Source organism: Opisthocomus hoazin, chromosome 15 (assembly GCF_030867145.1).
Source record: "Opisthocomus hoazin isolate bOpiHoa1 chromosome 15, bOpiHoa1.hap1, whole genome shotgun sequence".
Lineage (NCBI taxonomy): Eukaryota > Metazoa > Chordata > Aves > Opisthocomiformes > Opisthocomidae > Opisthocomus > Opisthocomus hoazin.
Genome location: NC_134428.1, coordinates 24,878,352 through 24,904,930, shown reverse-complemented (window position 1 = coordinate 24,904,930; position 26,579 = coordinate 24,878,352). Strand labels below are relative to the sequence as shown.

At 62.2% G+C, this 26,579-nt stretch overlaps 3 protein-coding genes across 5 annotated transcripts; 2 read left to right on the top strand and 1 right to left on the bottom strand.

Moving 5' to 3' along the window:
* Positions 1-382: 382 nt before the first annotated feature.
* Positions 383-9,117, top strand: RPL3L (ribosomal protein L3 like). 2 transcript variants are annotated; one of them, XM_009932360.2, is made up of 11 exons: positions 383-492; positions 1,337-1,529; positions 2,163-2,331; positions 3,198-3,333; positions 4,433-4,619; positions 5,153-5,313; positions 5,551-5,652; positions 6,286-6,381; positions 6,880-6,999; positions 8,497-8,716; positions 8,818-9,117. In XM_009932360.2, the coding sequence occupies exons 1-10, from the start codon at positions 490-492 to the stop codon at positions 8,551-8,553; spliced, it is 1,224 nt and encodes a 407-aa protein (XP_009930662.2). In that variant the 5' UTR covers positions 383-489; the 3' UTR covers positions 8,554-8,716; positions 8,818-9,117. The 2 variants fall into 2 exon arrangements, with proteins under 2 accessions (XP_009930662.2, XP_075293113.1); XM_075436998.1 differs by lacking the exon at positions 6,286-6,381.
* On the bottom strand, positions 9,109-21,848 carry LOC104327462 (testis-expressed protein 2). 2 transcript variants are annotated; one of them, XM_075436997.1, is made up of 13 exons: positions 21,510-21,848; positions 17,228-17,357; positions 14,400-15,301; positions 14,039-14,239; positions 13,635-13,938; positions 13,185-13,402; positions 12,892-13,038; positions 12,691-12,790; positions 12,411-12,543; positions 12,169-12,306; positions 11,718-11,930; positions 11,301-11,421; positions 9,109-9,726 (listed from the first exon to the last, which is right to left on the bottom strand). In XM_075436997.1, the coding sequence occupies exons 3-13, from the start codon at positions 15,282-15,284 to the stop codon at positions 9,616-9,618; spliced, it is 2,571 nt and encodes an 856-aa protein (XP_075293112.1). In that variant the 5' UTR covers positions 15,285-15,301; positions 17,228-17,357; positions 21,510-21,848; the 3' UTR covers positions 9,109-9,615. The 2 variants fall into 2 exon arrangements, with proteins under 2 accessions (XP_075293112.1, XP_075293111.1); XM_075436996.1 differs by lacking the exon at positions 21,510-21,848 and adding an exon at positions 19,523-19,659.
* Positions 21,849-21,988: 140 nt separating this feature from the next.
* On the top strand, positions 21,989-24,153 carry MSRB1 (methionine sulfoxide reductase B1). The gene is made up of 4 exons (XM_075436382.1): positions 21,989-22,072; positions 22,597-22,739; positions 22,846-22,960; positions 24,037-24,153. Exons 1-4 carry the CDS (start codon positions 22,018-22,020, stop codon positions 24,066-24,068), a joined length of 345 nt encoding a protein of 114 aa, XP_075292497.1. The 5' UTR covers positions 21,989-22,017; the 3' UTR covers positions 24,069-24,153.
* Positions 24,154-26,579: the final 2,426 nt, after the last annotated feature.

Here is a 26,579-nt window from a genome sequence, read left to right as displayed (position 1 = left end):
CTCCGCTGCGCCCGGGGCATGCCGGGAGGTGTAGTCCGCGCCTCAGGCCCCGACATGGCGGCGCGGCGGAGCCCGCCCTCACAGCCGCATGGCTCGCCGCCGTCCCTTCCCTTCGCAGAGTCTCTTTCTAGGCTGGTGGGGGTATTCGTAGTCTGTCCCCACGCAGAGCAGCCGGCTGCGCCCAGCTCGGGCTGCCCAGCGCGGGCGTTTGCAGCGCTGGCCGTGCGGTGCCTCGTCAGGAGGCCGCCCTCATCGCTGCCCTTGGCGCTGGAGTTCCTGAGGAGGGAGAGGTGTAAGCTGAGACACCGGCCACTGACCTTTATCACACTTCCAACCTGCTAGCGTGGCTGGGTATGAAATTAATAGAGCAGCAGGTGAAGCCGGTAGCTAAATTTGTGTCTTCAGACCGACAGCCATCTTAAGTATTAGAGGGGGGGAGGCACCGGCCGGCGGCCCCGTTCTGCGGCTGACCTGGGCTGAAGACGTCCCATGGTTTGTAAAGCTCGGCACCGCTGCCGTTCGGTTGCGTGAGGAGGGACGGTGAGCAGGGCCGGCTCCCCGCGGCTGAAACGGGGCCCGGCTCCACGCAGCTCCGCTCGGGCCGGGAGATGGGCTCGGTGCAAAGAGCAACCGGGCGCCGGGGCTGCCCGGAGCGAGGAGGGAGCTGCAGGGGATGCGGATCTAACCCTGCGCTGCTCGGGCTCACCCCTGGCTCCCCTGCCTTGGAACCAGTTGTATGAGAACTCGCCCGTGTCTCCGAGGCGCCGTCGCTTTGCTCTGCCTGGCTCAGCATGACCTTGCGATTGGGGTTTATATATTTAGCTCTGCTAATTTGGTTTTCAAGGTGCATATTTAACCTGCGCGTGTTCTTGTTACTGAGTCCTTTGGGCATCGTTTCCTGTTTTTTCTGATCGTTAGCTGTGCTTGTTTGGTGCCATTTGCCTTGACGACACGAAGCGCATGAATTTTGAGCAGACCCTTTTGGTGCTGCAGAATACAAAATAAGTCATTATAGGTAACATCACAGAAGGGCAGACCTATTAAAGTTGAATGTATTTCTCCTTCAGAATCCTCAAGCAGAAGGAGGGAGATCATGTTGAAGCTTTTTTTATTTAATCGGCATCATTTGTCCAGAAACTGACTAAATTCTTCCATGCACATGATGGAAACTTGAACAATCCTATCCTTTTATGAGTGCTTTTTCGAACTGAAGAAGACCCCAGAATGCCCCCAGCATTCACTGATGTTGAAGGGGAGATTTCCTGTTGTGCTTTGGGTCCCGGTGTCTTGAGGACCTGAAAGCGAAGCTGATCTTTTTTGTTCTTCCTCTCCGCAGTCCCACCGCAAGTTCTCTGCTCCCAGACATGGCCACCTCGGCTTCCTCCCTCATAAGAGAAGCTGTCGCCACCGAGGGAAGGTGAAGACGTGGCCCAAGGATGATCCCAGCAAACCGGTCCACCTGACGGCTTTCCTGGGCTACAAGGCTGGCATGACACACACTGTGCGGGAGGTGCACAGGCCTGGGCTCAGTAAGGCTTGGCTGATGGAAGCAGGGAGCCACGTCCGGGAGGGAAGCGAGGGAACAGGCTTGGTGGTGGGAAAGGCTGCTCCTGGGAATGGGTGGTGGAGCACATAGCTTCCGGGCTACCTCCTGTAATGCCGTCCAGATCTTGGATGGCCGACGGCCGCCTCATGGCCAGCGTGAGCTGAGTCAGGCGTTCCTGGGATGTCCCCACACTGGTGTGGTGACTGGTGGTGTGTTGGGTGCTGCTGGCAGAAGGACCCTGACAAATCCTGGGCTCGAAGCGCCTTGCTGAGGAAGTTTACAACGTTACCCTCTGGGATGCCCTCAGGACTGGAGCCAAACTCCAGGGCAAGAACCCTCCAGCGTCCTGCTTCCCCCAGCCTGGGGAAGATGGGTTGAAGCGTGGGGGGCCGCAGGGTTTGACCTGTTCGGTGTCTGGGGACCAAATCCTGTGTGGTCCTGCAGTGGGGCTTGCGGCCGTGGGAGACGGAAGGGCTGAGGCTGGCCATGAGAGCAGAGTGCGACCTTGCCCCCAGCACGTTGCTTGCTCGCTGTAGTGGCACAGGCCATGAGTGGCTCCAGGGAACGATCTGATCCTAAACGATGCTGAGCACCATTTCCCTTTGCTGTCTTGCAGAGGTCTCCAAGAGGGAGGAGGTGGAGGCCGTGACCATCATTGAGACCCCCCCGATGGTGGTGGTGGGGGTCGTGGGGTACATAGAAACACCGAAGGGCTTGAGGAATTTCAAGACTGTTTTTGCTGAGCACATCAGCGATGAGTGCCGACGGCGCTTCTACAAGAACTGGTAGGTGTCTCCGTGGCTGGGGAGGGTCCCTGGGGTGCTGGGTGTGGGGAGTCCCTCGCTGCTCTTCCCCGCAGGCTCTACCTGAGGCCCAGCCGTCGCAAAGAGCTCAGCTGCCAGCAGCTGGCTCTGAGGTGGAGTGAAACTGCTGTTTGTTTAGTCATGCACAGAGATACTGCAAACAGCTTGATGCTGGGAATCAGCATACGCATATGTAAATTTATTCTAGCAGTTGAACTGAGTTAGCTCTCTCCACAATATCATATGGCAGCGTGTGCTGCAGGTTCGTTTTCCTTTGTGTGGGTCAGGCCCATCTACTCTCCATTAAACTGGAATACTTGAGCTGAGGCACCAAATGAAGGGAGTAAAACCAGATTTGTCAGGGGAAAAAATGATGCAGAATGTGACCCCTGGTCCTTGTAAACGTCAACACCCCAAATGCCACACCAGCAGAGAGTGGAAACATGAATTTCATAACCATAGGAATCGTGTCTCCTGAGAAAGTGCCGTTGAGATCCACCCACCACGTGCCTCCGATCGCTGTCGGGGGCTGTTTTCTCTGTTCTCCACTTAGCTCTGATTTTGCGCTTGTATTTTGATGGCACTCAGCCAGTCAGTGGGAGACAACTGGATTCCTCACGCAAGCAGGTTTGAATTACCAGCCCTTTTCACAGCTCGTTATTCACTTCCCTCTTCCCACCTCAAAGCCTTGTGTCCTGACAGTCAGGCGAGGTTCAGGTGCCCACAGGCACCTTGTGCCTCCAGGGAAGTGCCTGGCACTGGGATCTGTGCCCACGCTGCTCTGTCTCGGGGCACAGCGGAGAGCAGAAGCGCTTCACTGTTGTGCTCTGCTGGGTGTTTTGTCGTAGGCACAAGAGCAAGAAGAAGGCGTTCACCAAGTACTGCAAAAAATGGCAGGATGAGGATGGCAAAAGGCAGCTGGAGAAGGATTTTGCGGCGATGAAAAAGTACTGCAAGGTCATTCGTGTCATTGTGCACACGCAGGTCAGAGCCTCACCCTGGGGGGTGAACACGGAGGGGCTCGGGGTCTTCCGCAGCTCGGGAGCATGGTGAGGGCCTGGGAGCTGGAATCACAGGGGTGTCTTGGTGGGGTCACAGCAGGCTGAGCAGGCAGATGCCGGTCCGGGGGTGTGGGACAGGGTGTGCAGGCAATGCGAGGTGCTGGCTGAGCTTTCCAGCTGCCTCCTGACACCAACCCTGTCCCTCTGAGCCGGGCTCAGCAGGGCTCCCTGCTGGGGGCTTGCCGGAGGGGGCTGCAGCCGGGGAGCCCACACGTGTGGAGGAGAGCAGGCTTTGCCCAGAGCCTCAGCAGGTGGTGAGCCCCGTGTCAGCAAGGGACCTTAGGCCCCATGATCGCCTCAAATTAGCAACCGGTGTCAAATGCTTGGGCAAAAATAGCCCAGGGGCAGACCCAGTTTTGCCAGATGCTGATCGCTGGGTACACAGGGCCCGTTTTCATGCTGATCCCTGGAATTAACGGCTGCATTGGAGCCTGGTGAAGATCAAAGCTGGCTCAAGGCTTCACGTCAAAGTCCCGCTGTGGCGATTAATCAGGGGCTTTGTGCTGGGAGAGAGCAGAGGCATCTCTTGGTGGGAACTAGAAATAGCTGCTCTGTCTGGAAGCAGAGGTTGGAGCACGACCAAAGGAGAGGCGCTGCCTCTGGCTCGGAGCAGGAGCTTTCGACTCGAAGTGTTCAGCCTCAGGCAGTGCTCTGGTGATGGGCTCCCCTGGGGTGTTTGCCATGGCTGTTACTACTGTGCTTAACTCTTGGGGTAGGACGAGGCTGGCCTGTTCCTGTGCTCCCTTTAGAGAAGGTGTGCATCAGCTCCTGCCTGGAATGGGAGCGCTGGGAGATGGGGTGGCTGGGCTCAAGGGCGAGGAGTTGGGTCCAAGAGACCTGTAGGCATGCTGACCCGGGTCGCTGGCTGTTATGAAAGGGCTTGACGGTGTGGTAGGAAGGGGTGGGGAAGAGCCAGCCCTGCTCACCCCCTGTGCCCCTCACAAGTGGTGGGTGATTTGGCCCTGCCCTCATGCCTGGGAGGTGAGGGGCAACATTTTTCACTACGGCACTGTCTGACGCAGATGAAGCTGCTCCCGCTGCGGCAGAAGAAGGCCCACGTGATGGAGATCCAGCTGAACGGTGGGACAGTGGCTGACAAGGTTGACTGGGTTCGTGAGAGGCTGGAGAAGCAGGTTTCCGTGCACAACGTCTTCAGCCAGAACGAGATGATTGATGTCATTGGCGTGACCAAGGGGCATGGGATGAAAGGTACGGGGCAGGGAGACCCTTGCCAGGGACTTGCTTCTGTCCTTCTCATATGGCGCTGCCCATAAGGTGGTGTTGGGGGAGGGGAGCGTTAGCCATGCTGAGAACCCACCGACTTATTGCACAGGGAGTGGCAAAGAGCCTCTGGACCTCAGCCCCGACATGCGGCTGCATTGTAGCAGAGGTTGGTTTCCTTAATCTCAGTGAGGGCCATGTTGTCTGCCGTGCCCAGAGTCCTCCCAGGAGGCTCAGAGGCACTGTGAGTACGTAAAGCCGTTGCACTTCTCACAAACCCCGTGCATGTGGAGGTGTGGGCGTTCCTGTGCAGGAACATATCACAGCCTGATCAGATCCATGGGAAGTGAGAACAGTTCCGTGCTCTGGCCTCTCACGGTGGTGACAGCTCTTGGTCTCCTTCCAACACGGTGTCTTCCGAGAGCTGCAGAGGAATGATGAGAGTCCCCCCTCCCCAGCACTCAGACACCAGCCCTGAATCTCCCCGGTGTTCTCACTGCCCTGTCTGGTCGTGCTTCCAGGGGTGACGAGCCGTTGGCACACCAAGAAGCTCCCCAGGAAGACACACAAGGGCTTGCGCAAAGTTGCCTGCATCGGAGCCTGGCACCCGGCCCGGGTTGGCTACTCCATCGCTCGGGCTGGCCAGAAGGGCTACCACCACCGCACGGAGCTCAACAAGAAGGTATGGCCCAGATGGGCTCCCTCAGAGCCTCCTCCCGTGCTGTCACCATCCTTCTTCGCATGGCCACCTCTGTTCCTCCCGGCTTCTCAGATGTTTCCCAGAGATCTGCAGTGCTGTTGTTCTCCCGTGCCTTTCCCTGCTGAAGGGACACATCACAGGGGGCACATCTGGGCAGAAACTGCGCTGGCCCCGTGACGTGTGGGAAAGTTGCCATCTCAGTCTCCTTTCTGTTCCCAGATTTACCGCATTGGCCGTGGGGTCCATGTGGAAGATGGCAAGGTGGTGAAGAACAACGCCTCGACGCACTACGACATCACGGAGAAGACCATTACGCCTCTGGTAAGGGCTGAGGGGGTAACAGGGCTGTGACTGGCCCTGGCTGCAGGAATCCGAGCCAGGGAAGTGATTTCTTGGCTGGGGACAGCTGCATGGGAAAGGATTGGAAGGAAATTCACTGCAAGAAATGCAGTAATTCCTTTCCTCGTATTTTGGATGTGGAAAACCATCTCTGTGAGGTGCTTTTTTAGGTCCATTGGTAGACCCAAATTTAAAACTTTCTAGCTAATAACTTGGGCAGGAACTGACAACTTTGCTTAAAAAGAAAGAAAAGTATAAATGACATTAAAAATCTAATATTTAACAGAGAAATGTTTGTTACTTGTTTAAAAATTCACTTTTGCTTATTAAAAACCATTAACTCAGGAGACAAGCCAGCTCTGCCCTCTGTTCACCACATTCTCCGGGGAAGGAAGCAGGGTTGCTGGTTCCCCAGTGCCTTAGCTGGGATCGTGCAGTCAGCATGGCTGACGTGCTCTGGTGGTCCTGAGCAGGCAACCTAAAGGGTGCAGAGTGGTTTCGCTGGCAGGACTGTCAGTCACTGCCTCCATCTTCCCTCCAAGATGCCACCTGAGGACATGTCTGCTCCCATCCAGCTCTCCTGCCTCCCAGCCCTCTCTCTGCCTCTCCCCACAGGGCGGCTTTCCTCACTATGGGGAGGTCAACAACGACTTTCTGATGCTGAAAGGCTGCGTCATGGGCACGAAGAAGCGTGTGCTCACCCTCCGTAAGGTGAGAGCGCAGCCGGCGCTGGCGAGGGACGGGCTGTAGCTCTCCGCAAACAGATTCGCCACGTGGAGAATGCCATTGCCTCCAAACGCTGGGCAGGGAGACTGGTCAGGTCCCTGACGCTGAGCTGCAGAGGGCATGTGGCACACGAGCAGGGTGCTCAGCGAGACCACTTGCAGTTAGATTGTCTGTGGCGGGGCGCAGGCGGATGTCCTCTCTCTGGAGACAAGCCCCAAGCCTGTGCGGCTGCGATGGGGAGCTTTGGCCGCAGGCAGACTGTGAGGAGACGAAAAGTGAAGAGCAGGCTCATTTCAGAGCGGCTCTGCAGTCCGAGGCATCGCCTGCCACCTGAACACCAGGGTGTTTTTCTGACACAGCAGATTTTTGTGGAGATACTGTCTAATGGATGCACCTAGGATAGTTCAGCCCTGCTCCCATCAGAGCAGATGTCTGGATTTTCTGTACGGATAAGCCTGATGCACTGTGACTCCTCTTTTCCAGTCCCTTCTGGTGCATACCAGCCGCCGGGCTCAGGAGGCCATTGAACTCAAATTTATTGATACTACTTCCAAGTTTGGCCACGGCTGCTTCCAGACAGCTCAAGAGAAGCGGGCTTTCATGGTGAGTTACGCTCTGCGCCGGCTCCAGCTCCCGGGCCGTGCTTGCAGCTGGGGCTAAAGTAACCGATGGACTCCAACCAGGCATCTGCTTCTCGATGTAACAACAGCCAAATGAGTGATCGGGACCGTCTTGTATAAAAGACAGGCCCGAATTCAATTCAGACAGCAGATACTGTGCTGAGGAAGGACATGATGGTTGTGTGAGGGATCCAAGACAATCCAGCTAGCAAATAATACACCATATGGCCAAGCAGCTTCCATTCACCGCGGGACGTTTTAAACAAGCAGTTAACTTGGCAGGCACTGCCGTGGGCATATGGTCCCTTTCACCCGCTATTGTGCACTTCTTTGATTTGTTTGGAATGATTTGTGGCTTTAATGTTCTTAAGAGGAAAAGGTTGGGTCAAATGCAGACACAAATTTGCGATTCTTTTGTCAGTAAGCTTTCAAAAAGGCCGAGCAGTATATTTTTCTTAAATCCAGGGCAAAAAGAAAATGTAAGTAAATCCAAAACAAGCAGAGTTTCTTGAAAGTTTTGCAACCTACACCAGGCTGGTGCGTAAGTCTGAATTGAGGAAGTGTGAAGTAAGCCAGGCCTTCAGCTAGCAGAAATGAAAGAAAACTGCCTGGATACCACGCAGACGTGGATCCGGCCTGTCAGCTAGAAATCCCATCTGAAGCTGGCTAAGCCTCCTTAGCCCGGGGCGGGGGGGCTCCTACGCAGTGCCTTTGCAGAGCTCTTTAGAGGTTAAGCTGTTTTCCTTTATCTCCGTGTTAGGAGCTTGTTCTGTGTTCTGCTTTTGCTGTCGCTGCAAGTCCTGAGTAGCTGTGACGTGGATCTTAGCGACAGGAGGTGGTTTTACCTGGTTGCAGATGTTTTCTTTGCCATTTTCTACTGTGGGGTGAGAGTTTCTCCCGTGTATGCTGTGGTAAAACTTTACATTTGGCTGGAAGCAGAGGCACAGAAGTAATTTTTGCCATTTGCTCCCGTAGGACTTCCTTGCTCTGGGACAACCCCATTGCTTAGCTGGTGGAAACCCCTCAGGCTCTCTCGAGTTGGCTGATGAGAATCTGGGCCTTTGGCTGCCTTGCCTCCTCCAGGGCTCGGCAGCAGCTCGGCTGCTCCACCGCGGCGGGCTGCTGGTGGCACAATTCCTCAGCACAATTCCTGCTCCCCTCCACATCCCCTGACTGCAGGCTGGCCCGCCTGGCTCGGAGCAGGCCACTCATCGCCGCTCTTTGGCTGCTTTTATGCTGTCTGGAGAAACAACCCCTTTGTGCAAGGGCGATGATGTTCCGCTCCCGATTCCTGCCGGGCTGGGGAGGCCGGGGGGTGGCTGGTGAATGGTGGCACAGAGCTCCCAGCTGACCAGCAGCACCCTTGCGTAGCAGAGAGGGGCCAGAGCTGCATTTCTGCTCCACGCAGCTCACAGGCAGCCTGGCAGGCCAGGTTTGTGTGCCGCTAACACCGAGAACTCTCCTCTCTGCTCTCTTCCAGGGCCCTCAGAAGAAACACTTGGTGAAAGGGAAGCCAGCAGCGCAGGAAGAGATGTAATGACTGAGATTTGCAAGGCTGGCTAAGGCCACCTTCAAGGTTGAAGATGATGGCTACCAGGCACCTTCAATAAAAGGGCTTCGAGCCATGCCTGCTGCCCGTCTTCCTTCTGGAGGGGTGTCTTGCCTGTGGGCAGCAGTGCGTCCTTGAGGCTCCTTGGCAGGTGAGGAGGGGACAAGCAGCACTGGGGGCTGGCCCGTATGGACAGGGACTCTGGATCTTCCCTTTCCCTTGCTCAGTGAATTTTTTTCCCACTGCCTGCAGTCACCCAAACCACGGTGAAGACACCCCTTCCTCGGTTCCAGGGGAGAGCAGAGCCGGTAGCGGCACTCCTGCCCCAGTTTTGGCTGGGAATACAGGGCCTCCCCGTTACTGGCTTCTGCCCAGTCTCAGTGAGCATCTCTCCCCTCACCGCCTCTCACCACGCGCACCCAGGCACTCCTTTTGCTGAGCTGACAGTATGACCCGTGGACTTCTCTCTGCACAAAGCCCCACGGTCCTGGCCAGCATCCTCAGCAGATGTGGGAACTTGTGTACAATAAGGTGGCTGCTAGGTAAGACTGAGCAGTGATGGATTTATTCAGATTTTGGACTTGTTTCCCACCCATGTTTTCCTTGCAGTCCAGCTGCCTGCGGGGAGGGCGTGATGTGTCTTGGAGCTGTGATGTCTTTTATCAGCGGTGATCACAACTCCTTCAGTGCAGAACCGGTCTGGGCATCCTGCACCCTCTTGGGGAACCAGACAGTGGAAAGCCCAGCCCTCCACTGATCCCGAGCTGCCCCCGTGACCAGGACTGCTGGGTGCCGGGTAGGAGGGGCATGAAGTTCCTGGGTCTTCAGCAAACCCCTTGCCCTGGGGTCTGGTTCTGCTCTGAACATGTGCTTGTGGTATTTGAGGAGGAGGCTCATCTGCAAAAGTGCTGAGGATGAGATGGACCAAGAAGGTCAGACCCCACAGCAGAGCCCTGGATGCAGCCAGTGGCCAGGCCCTGGCTGGCTCCATGTCCCAGCGAGGTCCCTGAGCTCTGGGCAGTGTCTCTGCCCTGCGCGAGGGGCTGCGCTTCAGAGCCGCTTCTCTCCCTTGGCTGGCAGGTCCCTGGGTGGCTGCGGATCCAGGCCAGAGCGCATGACGGGAATGATCAGATCGTCCATGTTTGGCATCACCAAAATTTTCTGAAAAGAGGAATCTAGAATAAGTACGTGGGTTTGAATGCCACTGCCTGGCTGGTGACACATCTGCCGGGAAGCGGCCTTGGCAGGAGCCCCAAGAGCTCAGATCAGAGACCAGGGCTGCGAACAGAAGGTCCTGGGCGCGCGTCCCCTCGTCAGCAGCCGACCGTGCCTGGCCCTAGAGGACTGCCAGCTCTGGGTAACTCGGGGAGGGGACAAGCAGGAGCGGTATTTCTTGGCCCTGCTTACCTGTGTGTATGGCTTCAAGGGCGGTCGTGGCAGAGGGCAGGGACCAGCGCTTTGAAGCCAGTTTGGGGGGATCTGGGTGCCTAAATATCTGTGGGGACATTCCTCCTTTGTGACCAGAGGTCTCAAAGGCGAGAGGCTGAAAAACCAGCGGGTACCTCGTGATGGTAAATCTCCCAAACATCCCAAAACCAGAGCGGATGGGTGAATTCAGCCCTTCTGGGGGGGCTCTGCCTGCAACTCGCTAACGCTCCTGATCCCCCCTGCCTTGGGCAGGGCTGCACGTGCTGGGAGGAAGCCGCTCTTCCTCAAGCACTCTGGTGCTCAGAGCACCAGCCCTTGGAGCTGGTTGCTTCGGCTGTTTCTTGACTGCCCAAAGCTGGACAGACCAGATGGGACGTCGGCTTTTTGTCACAGAATCACAGAATGGTCAGGGTTGGCAGGGGCCTCTGTGGGTCACCCAACCCAACCCCCTGCCCAAGCAGGGTCACCCAGAGCAGGCTGCACAGCACCGCGGCCAGGCGGGGCTGGAATATCTCCAGAGAAGGAGACTCCACAGCCTCCCTGGGCAGCCTGGGCCAGGGCTCCGTCACCCTCAGAGGGAAGAATTTCTTCCTCGGGTTCAGCTGGAGCTTCCTCTGCTCCAGTTTGTGCCCATTGCCCCTTGTCCTGTCGCTGGGCACCACTGAACAGAGTCTGGCCCCGTCCTCCTGACCCCCACCCTGCAGATATTTAGAAGCATTTCTAAGGTCCCCTCTCAGCCTTCTCTTCTCCAGGCTGAACAAGCCCAGCTCCCTCAGCCTCTCCTTGTAGGAGAGATGCTCCAGTCCCCTCCTCATCCTCGTAGCCCTGCGCTGGACTGTCTCCAGTAGCTCCTCATCTTTCTTGAACTGGGGAGCCCAGAACTGGACAGAGTATTCCAGATGGGGCCTCCCCAGGGCAGAGTAGAGGGGGAGGAGACCCTCCCTCGTCCTGCTGGCCACACTCCTCTTGATGCACCCCAGGATCCCATTGGCCTTCTTGGCACCCAGGGCACGCTGCTGGCTCATGGTCACCCTGTCGTCCCCCAGCACTCCCAGTCCCTCTCCGCAGAGCTGCTCTCCAGCAGGTCAGCCCCAGCCTGTACTTGTGCCTGGGGTTGTTCCTCCCCAGGTGCAGGATCCTGCCCTTGCCCTTGTTGAACCTCATCAGGTTCCTCTCTGCCCAACTCTCCAGCCTGTCCAGGTCACGCTGAATATCAGCCCTGGCCCAAACTGAGGTCTGATTTTCCCCGACCGCAGCAATGCCCACGCTTCAGCAGGGTTTGCTGAACCCTTTAACAGAGCAGGCACCTGAAATTCGTGCTGCAGCTTCCTCTCGATCCACTCGGTGACGTGGAGGAACGTCACCTCCCGCTCGCCCAGCTTCGGGCGCACCTTCAGCTCCAGCTGCGGTGGCACTCGGAAGCTGTACCTGCGAGGAGGAATGGAAAAGGCAGAAAGCATCACGCCCCACATACGTGGCACAGCCCGCGCGGCCCCACCGCTGGGTTTTAGGGACCTGGAGCTCTGGGTCCCCAGATCCTGTCCTGCCCTGGGTGGAGACCAGGAGAAGTGAGTCTGAGGTCTGCGAGTCCCACTGGGAGAACAGCCCTGGCTTGCTGGCACCCCAGATAAACCTGAAGCCCCAGAGCGGGCTCCTCGGCCAAGCCACGGAGCTGGAGGGAGGACGTGCGTGGGTCCCCGTGCAGGAGGGAGGAGAGCTGGTACCAGACACGGTCCGTCGGCGGCGGCGGGATGTTCACGGCCAGGGTGCCTGCCAGCTCCTGCACCTCCACCGTCAGCAGCAGCGGCGTGTTGGAAACCTCCTCGATCTTCTTTTTGATGAACTCGTTTTCCGTGGCCTTCTGGAAATACTTGGACTTGGCGATCTTATCCACAAAGCGCAGGATCCTCCGGCTCGTGCTGTTGCCGCTGACGTGGCTAAAGCGAGGGGAGCCGCGGCTCAGCAGCGCGGTGGGACCCGGAGCCGCGCTGCGTTTCGGCGTCCCCCGGCCGTCTGTCACAGCACCCCGCAGGGAATCCCCTGCGAGGGGCTGCCACGACGTGCCGGGGTGCCTGCGCGTGCCTTCCCGGGGAAACGCTCCCCGAGCCCCTGTGCTTGTGCTTCCCTGGCATCTCCCCGTCTGCCCTGCAGCGTGGTCCCCAAGCGGCCCCTTACCCCTCGGCGCCGGGCGGTGGGACCCGCTCCCCCGTGGCTCCCGTGGGCTCTGCGGCGGTGACGTCTTCCTCGTCAGAGGAGCCGGCGCTGGACGACTCTGCGTCGCTGTCTGCCAGCAGGATCAGCCGTGGCCTGGCCCTGCGAGCCCCGGGGAGCATCAGTGGGGTGCCCTGGGGCCAGCACCCTCTTGCCTCGCTCGGGGAGGAGGAGGAGGATGAAACCCAGCTGTGCAGTCTCCTTACCCCTCTCCGCCTGGCTCTGCTGGGCTGCTCTCCTCTGCAGCGCTCTCCTTCCCCAGCTTGCAGAGGTTCATCTTCGTCTCGAGCGTCATCTGCAACGAGCCGCTGTAGGTGACCTCCATGTCCACCCAGAGCCCTGCCGGGGAGAGGGACGGGACGAGACCCCATCAGCACCGCTCGTGTGCCTGCCGAAAGCTCCCCGCTTCGGGGACCGGGCTGGCACCTCGCTAACAGCTGCCACAGAGCCAGTGCTGGGGTCGCTGCCGCTCTGCGGGGCTCTTACCTCGGTCGTTGATGGTGGGGTTGGAGGCGCTGAGGACCGAGGGGATGGATGAGCCCATGTCCAGCTCCGTCAGCGCCAGCTCGTTCATGAAATACGGGAGCTGATGGAGGGAAACCACGTGGGGACGGTCACTACAGCCTGGCACCCGCCGTGGGGACAGGACGGGGTTCTCATGGGTGATGTGATGTTCCTGCCTCTCACCTTGATCTTGCTCAGCTTCTTCTGGATCTTGCTGGACACCTGCTCGGCCCAGTACGGCTCCCGGAGGAAGTCCCAGAAGACGCGCCCCACCAGCGCGTTCATCCAGGCCACGCACGCCTCGCTGCGCCCGGCCCCGTCCTCGCCGAGCTGCGGAGGGACAGAGGCCACGAGCTCAAACCGTGGTGCTGGGAGGGAGGAGAGGACCCACGGGACTGGAAGAGGCAGCACGCAGGGTCCATCAGCCTCGCTCAGCGCTCGTGTCCTGCTCCCAGGGCTGGATTTGTCCCGCTCACCTTTGCGGGCGTGGGGCTGCCTGGTGCTCCGCGAGAGGGGCTCCGGTCCGGGCTGCCCGCCCCCTGCGCTGGCACCAGCCGGGCCATGTAGGTGCTGTAATCCAGGAAAATCTTCTGTCGGACGCTTCCCGCCAGCTCCTTGGGTGGGACAGCGCAGGGGATGTCCTCGGTGCTCCCTCCGCTGCTGCTGCCGCTGCTCCGCGGAGCCGCTCCCGTGCCTTGGGGACACGGGGACACGAGTGGGTCAGGGTGGTGGGAGAGGTGACATCCCACCCACCCTGTCCTGGCGAGGGGGCTCCTCCAGGCTCTCCCTGCTGCTGCAAAGCCTCTTGCCTCTGGCCTCCTCCATCTCCCCCTGCACCCACCGCTGCCGACCAAGGGCTCGTCCTCCCGGCACCCGCACAGCTCCCACCCCAGTGCCGAGCAGATGCCGCGACGGCTGCTTCTCACCCGCCCTGGCTTCGCCGCGGCTGCTGCTGGGCGTCCCGCGGGAGGCTCGCGCCAGGTGCTGGTACCACTCCTCCTTCTCCCTGCCTGTCCGCCCGAAGAGGTACAGGCGCCTCTCCCTGCAGTCCCCAGCGACGTCCTGGCCCGGCACCGGCACCTTCCTCGTCCCTTCATCCCTCTGCAGCTCCGCATCGTGCTCCTCGCCGCTCCCGCGCTCCGCATCCGCCAGCTCGGGGAGGAGGACGCAGATGGGGTACTTCTTGTTCCACGTCCGCTTTCGGGCCAGGCCGGGGGGACAGAGGAAGACCTGCGACGCCGAGAGCGGCGGTGAGGCCAGGGCACTGGGGGTCCCCAGAAGGGGGGAGCCCTCCACTCCCGGGGAGGGTCCTTGGCGCGGCCGGACTCACCTTGGCGTCGGTCAGGTCGTAGCAGCGGTGGCTGACGAAGGCGGCGTCGGGGATTTCCTCCTCGAAGGTGGCTCGGCGCGGGATGTTGCTCTTGGGGTAGGAGAGCTTGAGGGCGGCCCCGTCCAGCGTGGCGAGCACCGAGTGCGTGAGCGAGGGGTGGAAAAGCTCGGGGTCGTAGACGTGCAGCTGGTTCATCCAGCCCTGGGTGCGCGGAGACGGAGCTGGCTGCTTCCCGCCGTGCCGTACGGGGCAGCAGCCAGCACCCGGTGCGGGCTCGGCCGCCCCTCAGCGCTGCACCCCGAGCCCCGGGCACCCCTCCAGCCCCCACCCAGCACCCCGTCCCGGACCACCCCTCTCCTACCTGGAGACGGTGGGTCTCCTGCCGCTCCCCTGGGACCAGCTCAGGGCACAGACGGCCCCGCGGCCCCGGTGCTGCCGGTGGAGCCTTTGGGATGAGGAGGAGGATGGCGAGGAAGCCCAGCACCAGCCCGCAGACGAGCCCCAGGCAGAGCCCGGCGGCATAGGGCGGCAGCGGCAGGACGAAGTAGCCGTAGGCGAGGAGGGCGATGGAGGCGAGGGCTCTGCCCGGTGCTGTGCCCCCCGGCCGCGCCGCCGGCGGCTCCTCGGGGGGTGGCAGCCGGGCTTCGGCATCCCGCTCCGCCACCTCCACCACCTGGATCAGGTCCCCGTAGGAGCAGATCTCGTAGCGGCAGTTCAGGGTGGGCTCCCAAGGGCTCCAGTCCCGCGCCCGGCGTCCCCCAACCCCGCGGCTGCCCCCCACCTCCAGCCCCCCGGCACCCGCCTTCGCCCGGGGCCCGGGGCCGCTCTCCTCGGCCATGAGCCGGCTGAGCCGGCTGAGGGGCTCCTGCACGGCCTCCGACAGCCGCTTCTTGGTGTCCTCCAGCCTGGCCTCGCGCAGCCGGAGCAGGGCGGCTCGGGTCTCCGACGGGGAGACGCTGGGCGAGGACGGGGCCGTGCGGGACTTGGCCGGGCTCAGCCGGGGTTGGGGGGCCCGCGGGAGGTCGGCCAGGAGCATCCCCCCGGGCTGGGGCGAGGGGGGAGGCTTCGCGTCCCCGTCTACGGTGAAAATGAGCCCGCAGCCGTCGCGGCTGCCGCCGTCCTCCCTGGTGCCGGTGGGATGGGGCGTTAGCGCGTCGGTGTCCCCGCGCCGAGGGGAGCCTGGGGACGGTGCCAGGGTCGGAGAGGCGTCTGCCGCCGCCGCTGCCTGGTCTGCCATCGCTCGCATCGCCGATGGCGCTGGTGCTGCCGAGGGAACGGGGGGAAGCAGCTCAGCTCCGTGTCACCTCAAGGAACAGCGTGTGCCTGCCCCGGTCCTGCCTTCCCCACTGGCACCACCACGAGCCACCGAGCAGGAGCGGGGTGTCCCCGGGGACCCTGTCACCACGGGCTGGGCACCGTCCAGCCCATTTCGGGATGCCCTTGCGGCCACGGGGCTGCCAGTGGACGGGAGAGAGTCCAGCGCAGGGCTACGAGGATGAGGAGGGGACTGGAGCATCTCTCCTACGAGGAGAGGCTGAGGGAGCTGGGCTTGCTCAGCCTGGAGAAGAGAAGGCTGAGAGGGGACCTTCGAAATGCCTCTAAATATCTGCAGGGTGGGGGTCAGGAGGACAGGGCCAGACTCTGTTCAGTGGTGCCCAGCGACAGGACAAGGGGCAACGGGCACAAACTGAAGCAGAGGAAGCTGCAGCTGAACCCGAGGAAGAACTTCTTCCCTCTGAGGGTGACGGAGCCCTGGCCCAGGCTGCCCAGGGAGGCTGTGGAGTCTCCTTCTCTGGAGATATTCCAGACCCGCCTGGACAAGGTCCTGTGCAGCCTGCTCTGGGTGACCCTGCTTGGGCAGGGGGTTGGGCTGGGTGACCCCACAGAGGGCCCTGCCAACCCCCAACATGCTGGGATCCTGGGATTCTGTGGGAGGCTTGTGGCTCTCCCTGGGCTTCCTGGCAGGGGTGGGACGGAGAAGGCACCGTGGTAAGGTGACCTCAGTGACGGTGTGCGGGGAACCGCGTGTAGAACGAGGATAAACCTCAGCCAGGCGATCAGCAACGGGGCCGCTGAGAACCCGCAGCCGTCAGCCAGGTCTGCAGCGGAACAAGGGGAATTTTCCCGCATGGGGACCCTACGCTGGTCCCAGTGCAAATGTGGGGGCTGTGAGGAGGGGTGCAACGCCAGCGGGCAGGACTCTCTGACTCCTCTAAGTGTTTCTTGCTCAAGCAACACTGTTTTGGCCCTTGCTTAACGCATTGCCCGAGCCTGAAATGAAGCAAGCCCGAGCTGCGGCCCCAGCTCAGCGGGAGGATGCTCTGGAAGCAGGGGGTCGGTAATCTCTGTTTTCACCAGAAGGCCACAAAAGTTTTCCTCACACACAAAGTTTCCGTAGCCCCGAGGGCGTTCCTGGCCACGGCAAAGCGTCATCCCGTCCCCAAGAGCCACCGCCATCCCTGCGCTCCCGCGGAAGCAGCGGGGCTGGCCGTGATTTCGGGAGGGAGGACGGAGGCTGCAGGATGGGCTCTGCCAGGCCATGGCGGGGCTGAGCCCAGCACCCAGCGGGTTCGTGGGGAGCTCGATCTCCAGCACCTTCCCCTCGCCGGAGCGGGGGTCCTGCCCGGGGAGCGGGGCTGCCACTGCTGCCCCTCGGGCTGCCACACGCCCGGCTGCCGCGTCGCCCGCGTCCTCAGAGCTCTTCGCCGCCACGAGTTCATTACAGGCTGTGCCGCCGCTGTTTATGTAAATCTCTCGTTCCGTGGCTTTTGCTTTGCTTCTGGTTTACAGGAGCCACTTGTTAGCCCCAAATAATCCACGGGTGACTTCCCTGGTGGCACCCAGCTCCCCGCAGAAGCCCTGGCTGTGGGGCTGGCCCCATCCACCCCGCGGGCCGGGCTGCTGGCACTGCTGGCACCGCCGGCAGACGGCGTGGTCCGGGGCACCAGGCAGAGCACCAAAACGACAAAACAGGGAGCGAGCAGAGGAAAATGAGTGGCAGAGCTGGGCCTGAGAAGGGGCTCCTTCCCCGACGCCCCGTACACCTCTCACCCAAGCATGGCAGGCGGGGGGCAGCCGGGACCCCGACTCACCCCTCATCACGCAGGTTTCCCAGTGGCCCCATGCCACAGCCATCCCCAGTATCCCCAGTGCTGCCCGTTGCCCTCCCCAGCCCTCGGCCGTGCCTACCGGAAAGCCCCGGGGCTGGTCCTTGGCCGATCCTGCCCGGCCGCAGCTCCCGGTCCCCACCGGGTTGGGGGCACGCTGGCTCCCCTGTGCTCGGCGAGGGCTCAGCGCTGGTATTCGTGGGTTTTAAAAGCTAAAAAAAACAAAAAAAGAGACGCCTGTTTCCTGAGAGACCATTAGCACAGTGGAAGACGGAGATAATAATAGCTCGGGTCTGTATGGGAGTTCTCATCTGGCAGCGACGCCGAGTACAGCGGGGGCTACGGGCACGCTGCTGAAACGCAGCCGCCTCCGGGGAGCGAGGTGGCCGGGAGGGTGGGGAGCAGCGGGGATGGACCCCGCCGGGTGCCACGGCCGGACCACCCGCACCCCGAGATGGGGAGGCCACACGGAGCAGCCCCGGTGAAGGCTTTGCTCCTGGCTCAGGCTTCAGAGAGGAAGTTTCGAGCGCAGAGGTGGCCCCGGAGCTGGCTCCTCGGTGCCAGCGCTGTCCCACTCCCCAGCCCAGAGCTCGTCCCAGCCCGTGACCACCAGGATGCGCAGGGTGGGGGGATTCTCTTTGCTCTTTATGGGGTAAATTGCTTCTGAAGGTCCTTGCAAGTGTTTTCGTCGAGCGCTGGGGGTAGCTGGGTGGGCACGGCTGGGTGACGGAAGGATGGGACAGCAGTGGCTTCAGACGCGGTGCTTGGGAAGGTCGCATCCCTGCAGAGCCTCCAGAGCTGCCAGTGCCCCAGCTGGGCAGGGACACAGCACCCTACCGACCGCTGACCCCCTCGCTGCTCCTGGAACACCCAGGCCATAAATCTCAGCGAGCCTCTCCGCTGGACCCAGGCTCTGAATTTTCGCTCCTTGCTCTCAGCTCTGGTTCAAATTTAGGGCTTGAACCTGACACAGACACCAGCTGTGGCCTGGACCGGGCTGTTATCTTCAAGCATCTCATAGAATCATGGAATAGAATCATGGAATCGTTAAGGTTGGAAAAGACCTCTGAGATCATCACGTCCAACCGTCACCCCAACACCCCATGCCTGCTAAACCACGTCCCCAAGTGCCACATCTATGTGGTTTTTGAACCCTTCCAGGGATGGGGACTCCACCACTGCCCTGGGCAGCCTGGTCTAACGCCTGACCGCTCCTTCAGGAAATAAATTTTTCCTAATATCCAGTCTAAACCTCCCCTGATGCAACTTGAGGCCATGGCCTCTTGTCCCATCGTTGGTTACTGGGGAGAAGAGACCAACCGCCCCTCACTACCCCCTCCTGTCAGGGAGCTGTAGAGAGCGAGGAGGTCTCCCCTCAGCCTCCTCTTCTCCAGACTGAACAGCCCCAGCTCCCTCAGCTGCTCCTCAGAGGACTTCTTCTCCAGACCCTCCAAAACGCTCCCTTTTGCAGCAGCAGGAGCCTCCACGGCATGGCATGGTGCCGTGCACCCCGGCGTTAGCTCACCCCAGGGTGCGATACCTACAAACCACCCAGCAAGAGGATGTTTGCCCGTGCCGGGGTCTGCCCCACCGGTGCTCCGAGCCCACCTGGTCTGTGCTGTTGTAAAATCAGGGTGAGTTAATTGAAAAACTCATTTCCAGCAGCCCTCTCCAGCTCCGGAGAGGTGCCGGCAGCCGGGGGCAGAGGGCTGGCACTGCTGGCAGGGACGGTGGCACAGCTCTGCCGGGCATGGAGGACGCTGCCATCGCCCAGCCAAGCGAGCTGGAAATCCCTCGTCTAATTATCTCCGCAATATTCCGCCACAGAAACCAAACTGCTGGGGTTATTCGCGCTGTAACGGGAGAGCTCTCTGCATTTTCCTGTGATTAAGGGGTGCAGGGCCCCGCAGAAAGTCTCACCGCAGCCTCAGGACTTTGGGCTCTGGGTAGGGCAGTGCAGGAGCCCAGCTCCAGCTCCCGCTCCCACACCACATCGCTCCTTCTCAGGGGGTTTACTGGTGGATACTGGAGCGGATTTCAGAGCCAGCCAGCCTCAGCCCCGGTCTGGTCCCCCAGTGACCCCCTCCCACGCCCCCCTGCCACCCTGTGCTGCCCCAGGGTTGAGCTCAGCCTTTCCACCGCTGCGGGCTTCGGTTTGCCACCGCGTCTCAGCCGTCCCCGTCCCTCCCCGTCCCTCCCCGCACAGCGGCTGCTAACTCGACGTGACCATCACGGAGCGAAAGGAGCCTGGGCTGTCCCGAGAGCTTCACATCCCTCGTGGCAGGGTCCTTGCAGCCCACCGGAGAGCTCAGCCCTGGTGAGGAGCCCCAGCAGGACCCGGCCCCGTCACCCATCTCTTCCGCCAGCACGGCTTCACCTTCTGAAAAGGTTTTCTGGTTCGCAGCAGGCGTCGCGGGGGACGATGCTGCTGAGGCACAGGGTCCCGGCAGCCGCTGTGACTCCTTCCGCTGGCTGAAAATCCTCGCCCCGAAGCTGTACACGGCCGCTGAGTCTATCCGGAGCCTCTCCCGACAGCCCGCTGCTCTGATCTCGGTGGATCAGAAGGAAGGGGCTCTCAAACCAGCGCGTCGCCCGCTCTCTGCGCGGTGACACGGCGTGTCCTCGGCTCCCCCGGCCCCGTCGTGCTGCGGCGAGAGCCTCTTCCCCCTGCCCGGGCTCCTGCCACCGATCGTCAGTCCCCGGGGCTGCAGCGGGGAGCTCAGCCTGCCCCGGACGGCAGCCTGACCTAATTCAGACGGGCAGCAGCCAGCGGGCAGGGCAGGAGCATCGCCAGCGCTGGCCCCACGCCGGGGTTCCCACGCCGGGGTGAGCTCCTGGCTGCTGGACGCGTCTGTTGGCGTTAGGGAGCAGGGATCCATCCCAGCGCTTCGCTGCGGGAGCAGGGATCCATTGGGAGCAGGGATCCATCCTAGGGCTTTGCTGCAGGAGCAGGAATCCATCGGGAGCAGGGATCCATCGGGAGCAGGGATCCATCCTAGTGCTTTGCTGCAGGCTGCAGGGATCCATCCCAGCGCTTCGCTGCGGGAGCAGGGATCCATCGGGAGCAGGGATCCATCAGGAACAGGGATCCATTGGGAACAGGGATCCATCCTAGTGCTTTGCTGCAGGCTGCAGGGATCCATCAGGAACAGGGATCCATCCTAGTGCTTCACTGCAGGCTGCAGGGATCCATCGCAGTGCTTTGCTGTGCAATCCATCAGGAGCCAGGGATCCATCCCAGCGCTTCGCTGCAGGAGCAGGGATCCATTGGGAGCAGGGATCCATCCCAGCACTTCGCTGCGGGCCACAGAGATCCATCCCAGCGCTTTGCTGCAGGATCCATTGGGAGCAGGGACCCATCCCAGCGCTTCGCTGTGGGAGCAGGGATCCATCAGGAGCAGGGATCCATCCCAGCGCTTCACAGGGATCCCAGTGCTTTGCTGCAGGAGCAGGGATCCATTGGGAGCAGGGATCCATCCCAGCGCTTCACTGCAGGATCCATCGGGAGCCGGGATCCATTGGGAGCCGGGATCCATCCCAGCGCTTCGCTGCAGGAGCAGGGATCCATCGGGAGCAGGGATCCATCCTAGTGCTTTGCTGCAGGCTGCAGGGATCCATCCCAGCGCTTTGCTGTGCAATCCATCAGGAGCCAGGGATCCATCCCAGCACTTTGCTGCAGGAGCAGGGATCCATTAGGAGCCAGGGATCCATCCCAGCGCTTTGCTGCGGGCTGCAGGGATCCATTGGGAGCAGGGATCCATCCCAGCACTTCGTTGCGGGAGCAGAGATCCACTGGGAGAAGGGATCAATTGGGATCCATCCCAGCGCTTCGCTGCAGGAGCAGGGATCCATTGGGAGCAGGGATCCATTGGGAGCAGGGATCCGCTGGGAGCAGGGAACCATCTTAGCACTTTGCTGCAGGATCCATTAGGAGCCAGGGATCCGTCGGGAGCCGGGATCCATCCCAGCGCTTCGCTGCGGGCCGCAGGGTGATCCCCAGCCCCTTGGGGCGATCCCCAGCTCCCGCCCGCAGGGGAGCAGAGCCCCCGGGGGAGGACTCGTCCGAGGGTCCCGAGACCAAACCAGGGAGGGAGCCTGGCGGGGCCCGGCTTTGGGAGCCGGGGGCAGCTCCCCCCTCCCCGAGCCCGCCGGGAGCCGCCTGCCCGCGGTTCACCTTCAGAGCCCGCACTCCCCCCCGCAGCCCCCCGCACCCCGCGGAGGGACACAGCTCCCCGGCCGCCTCACCCCCACCGGGAGGGTCCCCATCCCCGAGCCCCAGGGTGGGGGGGGGGTTTGGTGGGGTCGGAGCCCCTGTTCGTCCCCGGAGCTGCCCCACGCCCCATCCGCCGCGGAGGTGCCGGTACCTGGGCCCGGGGGGGGGGTCCCGGGGAGCCGGGCGAGGGTCGGTCCTGGGGAAGGACGAGCGGTCCCGGGGCGGGGGGGGGAGAACCGGGGCCGGTGCTGGAGGCCGGGATCCACGGACTGGTGCCGGTGCGGGGACAGGAGGGTCGGTCCGGGTCCGGGTCCGGGTCCGGGTCCGGGTCCGGGTCCGGGTGCCGGTGCCGATGCCGGTGCCGGGTCGGGGCTCTCCCCGCTCCCCCCGGCGCGACCGGAGCATCCGCAGGACCGTGCCGGTTCCCCGCCCCCCCCACGCCCCCCCCACGCCCGGAGCCTTCGCTGCGGGGCCCGGCTCCGGGTTTCCCACGGTGTGGGGGGGGGGGATGCTCCGCCCCTCTGCCCCCTTCCCCCCCCGGTACCGGGACCCCCCCCCCCCGCGGTACCGCCTGCCCCGCAGCGCCTCCTGCCGGCCGCGGGGCGGTGCTGCGGCGGGGGCGGGGCCTGGCCGGGGGCGGGGCCTGGCCGCGAGCAGCCATGTCCTTCTGCTCCTTCTTCGGGGGCGAGGTGTTCAAGGACCACTTCCAGCCCGGTGAGCGGGGAGGGGGGGGATGCCCGTGGGGTTTAGGGGGTACCCCCCCTGGGGGCAACCCCGAAAAGGCCGAATCCCCCGGCGGGAGCGTGTCTGTGCCCCGGGGGGGGGGGGGTGGGGGGGGGCATCTTCCCCCTGGGGGGGCCGGGCTGGGGGTCCCTTCTCTGCAGTCCTGGCTGGGGGGGGGGGCCCCCGGTGGGGGGAGGGGAAAATGCTGCCTGGAAAGCTGGGGGGGGGGGGTCCGTATAGGTGCCACTTGGTGGGGGGGTCCTGCCCTACGAGGGGGTCCTGTGGAAGCCCCTCTGGGGGATGCAGGTCCTGCCCCGCAGCCCCCCCAGCCCCCGCTCCCCAGCTTGGCCCCGGGGGCTAGCAGAGTCCCCGGGTGGGCAAAGTCCGGCCTGGGTGGGTGTCCCGCGTCACCCTGCCAACGTGCCCCCCCCCCCAGCCCCGATCCCCTGGGCTGCGGGGAGCGGGGGGCTGCCCCCCCCCCCCAGCGCTGACCCCTCGCCCGCCGCCCTCCCCAGGCCTCTACGCCTGCGCCAAGTGCGGCCATGAGCTCTTCTCCAGCCGCGCCAAGTACCCGCACTCGTCCCCGTGGCCGGCCTTCACCGAGACCCTCCATGAGGACAGCGTGTCCAAGCGCGAGGAGCGGCCGGGGGCTCTGAAGGTGAAAAATCCCCCCCCCCCCCCCCCCAACCCCATGAGGTTTTTCTCTTGAGCTTTCCCGCTGAGAGAAGACCGCTCGCTGTCGGACCCTCTCCTCGCCGTTCTAGGTGTCTTGCGGCAAGTGTGGCAACGGGCTCGGGCACGAGTTCCTCAACGACGGGCCCAAGAGGGGCCAGTCCCGCTTCTGAATATTCAGCAGCTCGCTGAAGTTCGTCCCCAAAGGTACAGCCTGCGGCTCGGCAGCGCTGTCAGCCCACGCAGGGATTTTTTGGGGGGGGGGGGGGGGGGTGCTGATAGCGGGGCCGCGCTGCGAGCGACGCGCTGCTCTCGTAGCTGGCCCGACGGATAAGCCGAGGAGCCGCTCGTGTCCCAGATAAATCTGACGTGCGTCCGTCTGCTCGGCTGGCGGCTCGGCGGGGGCTCGCTGACCTCCAAACGTGGCGTGTGCCGGAGCTCCGGGATGCGGCCGAGTCAACAAGGGCAAGGGCAGGGTCCTGCACCTGGGGAGGAACAACCCCAGGCACCAGTACAGGCTGGGGGGGACCTGCTGGAGAGCAGCTCTGCGGAGAGGGACTGGGAGTGCTGGGGGACGACAGGGTGACCATGAGCCAGCAGCGTGCCCTGGCTGCCAGGAAGGCCAATGGGATCCTGGGGTGCATCAAGAGGAGTGTGGGCAGCAGGGCGAGGGAGGTTCTCCTCCCCCTCTGCTCTGCCCTGGGGAGGCCCCATCTGCAGTGCTGTGTCCAGTGCTGGGCTCCCCAGTTCAAGAAAGATGAGGAGCTACTGGAGAGAGTCCAGCGGAGGGCTACGAGGATGAGGAGGGGACTGGAGCATCTCTCCTCCGAGGAGAGGCTGAGGGAGCTGGGCTTGTTCAGCCTGGAGAAGAGAAGGCTGAGAGGGGACCTTAGAAATGCCTCTAAATATCTGCAGGGTGGGGGTCAGGAGGACGGGGCCAGACTCTTTCCAGTGGTGCCCAGCGACAGGACAAGGGGCAATGGGCACAAACTGAAGCAGAGGAAGCTCCATCTGAACCCGAGGAAGAACTTCTTCCCTCTGAGGGTGACGGAGCCCTGGCCCAGGCTGCCCAGGGAGGCTGTGGAGTCTCCTTCTCTGGAGATATTCCAGACCTGCCTGGACGTGGTGCTGTGCAGCCTGCTCTGGGTGACCCTGCTGTCCTGCTTGTCGGGCTGCAATGGTTGGGAGCGGTTTAGCCGCACGTAGCAAAAGAACCGTATAAAAGGGGCCGGGGGTTCCGGAGCAAGAAACGCAAACCCTGATTTTTCTTCCCCCTCTTTTAGGCAAGGCGGACAAGGACCTGAAGGAGAAGTAGGCGAGCTGCTCCGCTTGGCACACTGCTCTCGGCCTGCTCCTGCGTTCACCCCGTCCCGTCGAGGGGGCACCCGGAGCGACGGAGACCCCGAAGAAGCTCCTGGTTTCCCCGTGCCGGTTCCCTCGGGGCTGCTCGGACTCGGGGTGCTGGGAGGAGCACGGCGGAGGCGAGGGGGAAAGGGGGTTGCTGGGTGGCGGGTTGTATGACCTGAGAGCGTTTCACACCAGTTGGGGTGATGCGAAGGCTACAGCTCTTCTCTCTACCCCCCCGACCCCCTCCCCAAACCGTCCGCTCTCCCCGGCGTCCTCGCCGGCGGCAGCGACCGCTGAGCCCTGTGGGTTTCGTGCGTCAGAGCAGCGCGTGCCTGCGGTCCTGCCTCCGCTGAGCGGTTTCGCAGCCGAGCCGGGACGCTCTCCGGATCCCGGCCGGGAGGGGACGGTGCGGACGCGGCACCGACGCAATCCCGAGTCGCTCCGCTGGCATTTCCAGGCGGTGACGCTGGATTAGCTGAGGTCAGAGTCCGAGTTAAGCTCCGGTGCTATTCCAGGCTGGGATCGTGGGATGAATCGCCCTATATAAACCCTCCCAGGGTGCTGGGGCGAGGATGGTTTTATGATCCCGCTGGGCAGCACTCGGGTGTTTCACCCCTCTGCCCATCCTGCACACGGCTGTAGATTTCCCGTGTCCGCTGGGCTCGGTTCTGGCTTGGCCCCAAGCCACATTTATCACTGTGCCATAAACCCCAGTGGCACCAGTGCTTCCTCCTTGCTGTGCACTGGTGCCAGGGAGGCCGGAATCCGGCGCAGGGGCTGCGCTTTGCACAGCTCGGGCTTCGGGAATGGCGTCTGCATTCCCTCCGCGCTCGGAAGCGCCGGGACGCTGATCTCCTTAGCTCAGCATCTGATTCTTGGCCTTCCCTCCCTGCCCCAGAAACCAAATCCTCCTCTTTGAAACCAATACACCAGGGTTTTTTGAAGACGGCGAAACCTCCGCACGCGTTTTTGTGCCTCAATCCCGCCGTTAACGAGGGCACTGATAAAAGATGCAGCGCGCCGGCTCGCGACCTGGAGCTCGCTGCTGGTCTTGTACCTCTTGCAGTACTGAAAATAAAGCACTGGATCACTGTGTTGGAGAGATCACCGCTTTTTTGAAGAGCGCTGGTGATGGCACCCTGGGACCTCTGCCCCTGGGTGCCCTTCTCTGCTCGTTTGCCCAGTGATGGTGGCGAGGATGGGGGCTGCGCCGGCAGTGGGACGCGTGCGAGGGAGGCACGAGTGAGGGCACAGAGCCCTGGCCGGGGGGCTGAGAGCTGGTTTCGTCTGGAGTCTCTGTCTCCAGCTGCGGACCCGAGGTGAGGACGCGCGCTGGCTTGCACCCAGAATCACAGAATCACAGAATGTTTGGGGTTGGCAGGGACCTCTGTGGGTCACCCAGCCCAACCCCCTGCCCAAGCAGGGTCACCCAGAGCAGGCTGCACAGCACCGCGGCCAGGCGGGGCTGGAATATCTCCAGAGAAGGAGACTCCACAGCCTCCCTGGGCAGCCTGGGCCAGGGCTCCGGCACCCTCAGAGGGAAGAAGTTCTTCCTCGGGTTCAGCTGGAGCTTCCTCTGCTTCAGTTTGTGCCCGTTGCCCCTTGTCCTGTCGCTGGGCACCACTGGAAAGAGCTTGGCCCCATCCTCCTGACCCCCACCCTGCAGATATTTGTAAGTATGTATTAGGTCCCCTCTCAGCCTTCTCTCCTTCAGGCTGAACAAGCCCAGCTAAACCCAGGGCGGTCTCGCACCCGGGGGGTTACCTGGAGGGCGGCGCGCGGGGTTTGATCCGGTAGCTGTTGCCGCTACCCCTGGTTTTGCCACGCGACAGTTGGATGACGATGTGTTGGAGGTGTCTGGGCATCTCCAGAGTCAAAGCTTTCACTGGGGAAGGTTTCCTTTTCACCCTGGTTAGCATTTTTGCCCCATTGAAGCTGATTTTGTCTCGTTTCATAGTGTGTTCTTGGTACCTTCTGGGCTGGCAGGATTTTCTGGGCGGAAGGGATCGGAGTTTTAGCAGTGTCTCACAAACATTTCCCTGCACGACGCTGCCTGCAAGACTGGAAGCTACAACGTCTCTGCCTCCCAGAGGCCTCTTCGCCCCGGCGGGGTTGGGTACCGGGTTCTTGGATGCTGGAGATTTGAGCTGGGCTTTGCTGGGCTCCAGCTCCCTCCTCCGAGGGGGTGAAGCCTGCTCTGGAGCACAGGAGCCTGTCCTGCCGCTGGCTCGCGCCCGTGGCATCGCCCTCGCCGCCTTCCCCGCGTGCGGGACGACCTCGGGCTCTAATTACTGATCAGCTTCCAGCCTGGAGGTTCAAGCATAGAATCATGGAATCATGAAGGTTGGAAAAGACCTCGGAGATCATCAAGTCCAACCGTCACCCCAACCCCACCATGCCTGCTAAACCATGTCCCCAAGTGCCACATCTATGTGGTTTTTGAACCCCTCCAGGGATGGGGACTCCCCCACTGCCCTGG